Source organism: Hermetia illucens, chromosome 3, assembly GCF_905115235.1.
Source record: "Hermetia illucens chromosome 3, iHerIll2.2.curated.20191125, whole genome shotgun sequence".
In the NCBI taxonomy this organism is placed as follows: domain Eukaryota; kingdom Metazoa; phylum Arthropoda; class Insecta; order Diptera; family Stratiomyidae; genus Hermetia; species Hermetia illucens.
This window is the reverse complement of record NC_051851.1, coordinates 35,439,087-35,441,037: the sequence shown is the minus strand read 5'-3', so window position 1 is coordinate 35,441,037 and position 1,951 is coordinate 35,439,087. Positions and strand designations below refer to the sequence as shown.

The window sequence follows — 1,951 nt, the reverse complement described above, 5'->3', positions numbered from 1 at the left end:
ATATTTTGTGTCCTACATACTTACATAATTAATCTTCGTCCCACGTCTGGATCGCTAAAATCTGAAACTAGTTAAATTCTTAGCCATAGATTGGGAGAGCAGAATGTCATCCTGTCAGTACGCCCATCTGAAAGTAATCCGCATACTTTACAAGGAATCACTGTGTCCCCTTTTGTTTTTGTATGGTACTGAATGATGCTAAAAAAGCATGAGATGAAAGACTTGACCGACATATTAGCATGTATGGCTGTTGACCATAATTAATATGTTCAGCCACGAAATTCGATTTAGACAAATGTTGAACCGTTGAATGTCATCACGAAAAGCATGCAGCACATAGCAGCAGTATCACCAACTCTACGTACAAGCTATTGCCATGGGGCACTTCTAGAAATACGTAAAAATGCTGCAGCCAATTTTTGTTCGAATTGGTAATTTGAAACATGCTCTCCTGTTCGATTTCCTGAACCTGTTACAAGTATCTCCCCCATAAAACCTCTACTTAAATTCACCCTTAACATCTTCCGTGCTGTTATTTTTCGAGGTTAAGAAATCGACACTTCTGTAAGGAACAATTGGCAGCCTGGGCTCTGTTAGAGATATCTCCTACCCTAAGGAATAAATTACTCTCGAGTTCCGCAGTTTACGTTTTAAGCTTGAGAAAACGTACATTGGAAGATTCTTAATCTCCTTTTTAAGAATTTACTAAAAATCGCAATGGGAAATCCGTCTCCATCCATCTTGTATCGGTAGTTAACCGTAAGCCTAGATAAGTCAAAAAAAGGATGCATTTGAAAAATGCTTGGTGTAGTTACAGTAATACCGATGGATCTTACGATATATCGAAAATAGTGGAGCTGTCAGTTATCCTTATTTCTGTGGAATTGAAATGACGTGAATGATAATCAGTTCGGGAAGGAATTTATGGTGACCAGGCAAAATGTTTGATACCAAAAAAGGATGTCTTTACAACAAATTTAATAAATCTTTGAAAAACTACTTGAATCCCATTAGTTCATCTAAACAATGAACAAATCGCGTCATGTCACCTTTGTGGTAGGGCTTCAACCCATCAAAATCACAAGTGGTCAGCGTCTTCCTTAAATCCTGAGGAGAGCAATAGAAAAGGTTCCCGTCGAGATGCAGCTGCTCAGCCAATTCGATCTGGTGATTCCCCATCAACTCATCGTTGATAACCACAACAAGTGGTTTATTCTCCTTCAGGACTTCTAAGCAACTCCCAGCTCCTGCGTGACTTATAACTAAGTCGGCTTTCTGGATATCTTCAGTAATGCTGGGTTTCAGTCGATAGCTCTCCACGTTGATCCCGTCCAACTTAGCACCATGGACCGAACTCTCGTCACCTGCGCCGTACTGAACAATTAAGCGAGTACATCCTAAATTATGTAGTGTTTGGAGCGTCTCTGAACTGCACACAGCATCCACCATTGAATCAAACCTCGTTGTGCCAACAGTGACGAAAACTGTGTTAAAGGACTTCATCGCTCATATAGAAACGAGCTGGCTCCTCTAATGACAGAAGCATTTGTAAACAAATCCAAACTCTTCATTGTGAATGTGCAACAGTTTTGACGATTTCCACTCGCAAAGTTGGTTGTGAATCGAGAGTTAAACGTTTTTTTCATGCTTCTTAAAGCAACAAAAGTTACCTCGTTTTTTTTTTTTCATAATTTCTATAGAGCCTTCCTGCCTGAACGCCCTCATTAGAAAACAAAACCCCCAACATCATTTGCATTCGCCTGCATTATGCCTTAGCAGCATGAGCAGGCCTATCAGACAGCAACAACAAAGGTTCGGAATATTAGAAAATTGCTATATTAAAATTTGGAAATATTTGAATGAATTCTAGCTTTTTAGGGGATGTTAAAAGGGGATAGGGGAAGCGTATAAGGTAGTCAATACAGTGCTTTCAAGAACAAATTATTTATGT

The 1,951-nt window shown here is 39.4% G+C and overlaps 1 protein-coding gene across 1 annotated transcript; it reads right to left on the bottom strand.

Moving 5' to 3' along the window:
* Positions 1-961: 961 nt before the first annotated feature.
* Positions 962-1,601, bottom strand: LOC119651549 (UDP-N-acetylglucosamine transferase subunit ALG13 homolog). The gene has a single exon (XM_038055182.1). The coding sequence runs from the start codon at positions 1,501-1,503 to the stop codon at positions 997-999; it is 507 nt and encodes a 168-aa protein (XP_037911110.1). The 5' UTR covers positions 1,504-1,601; the 3' UTR covers positions 962-996.
* Positions 1,602-1,951: the final 350 nt, after the last annotated feature.

Bases quoted from the DNA above. Each gene is read 5' to 3' on its own strand.
- LOC119651549 (XM_038055182.1), bottom strand. From the start codon at position 1,503: ATGAAGTCCTTTAACACAGTTTTCGTCACTGTTGGCACAACGAGGTTT.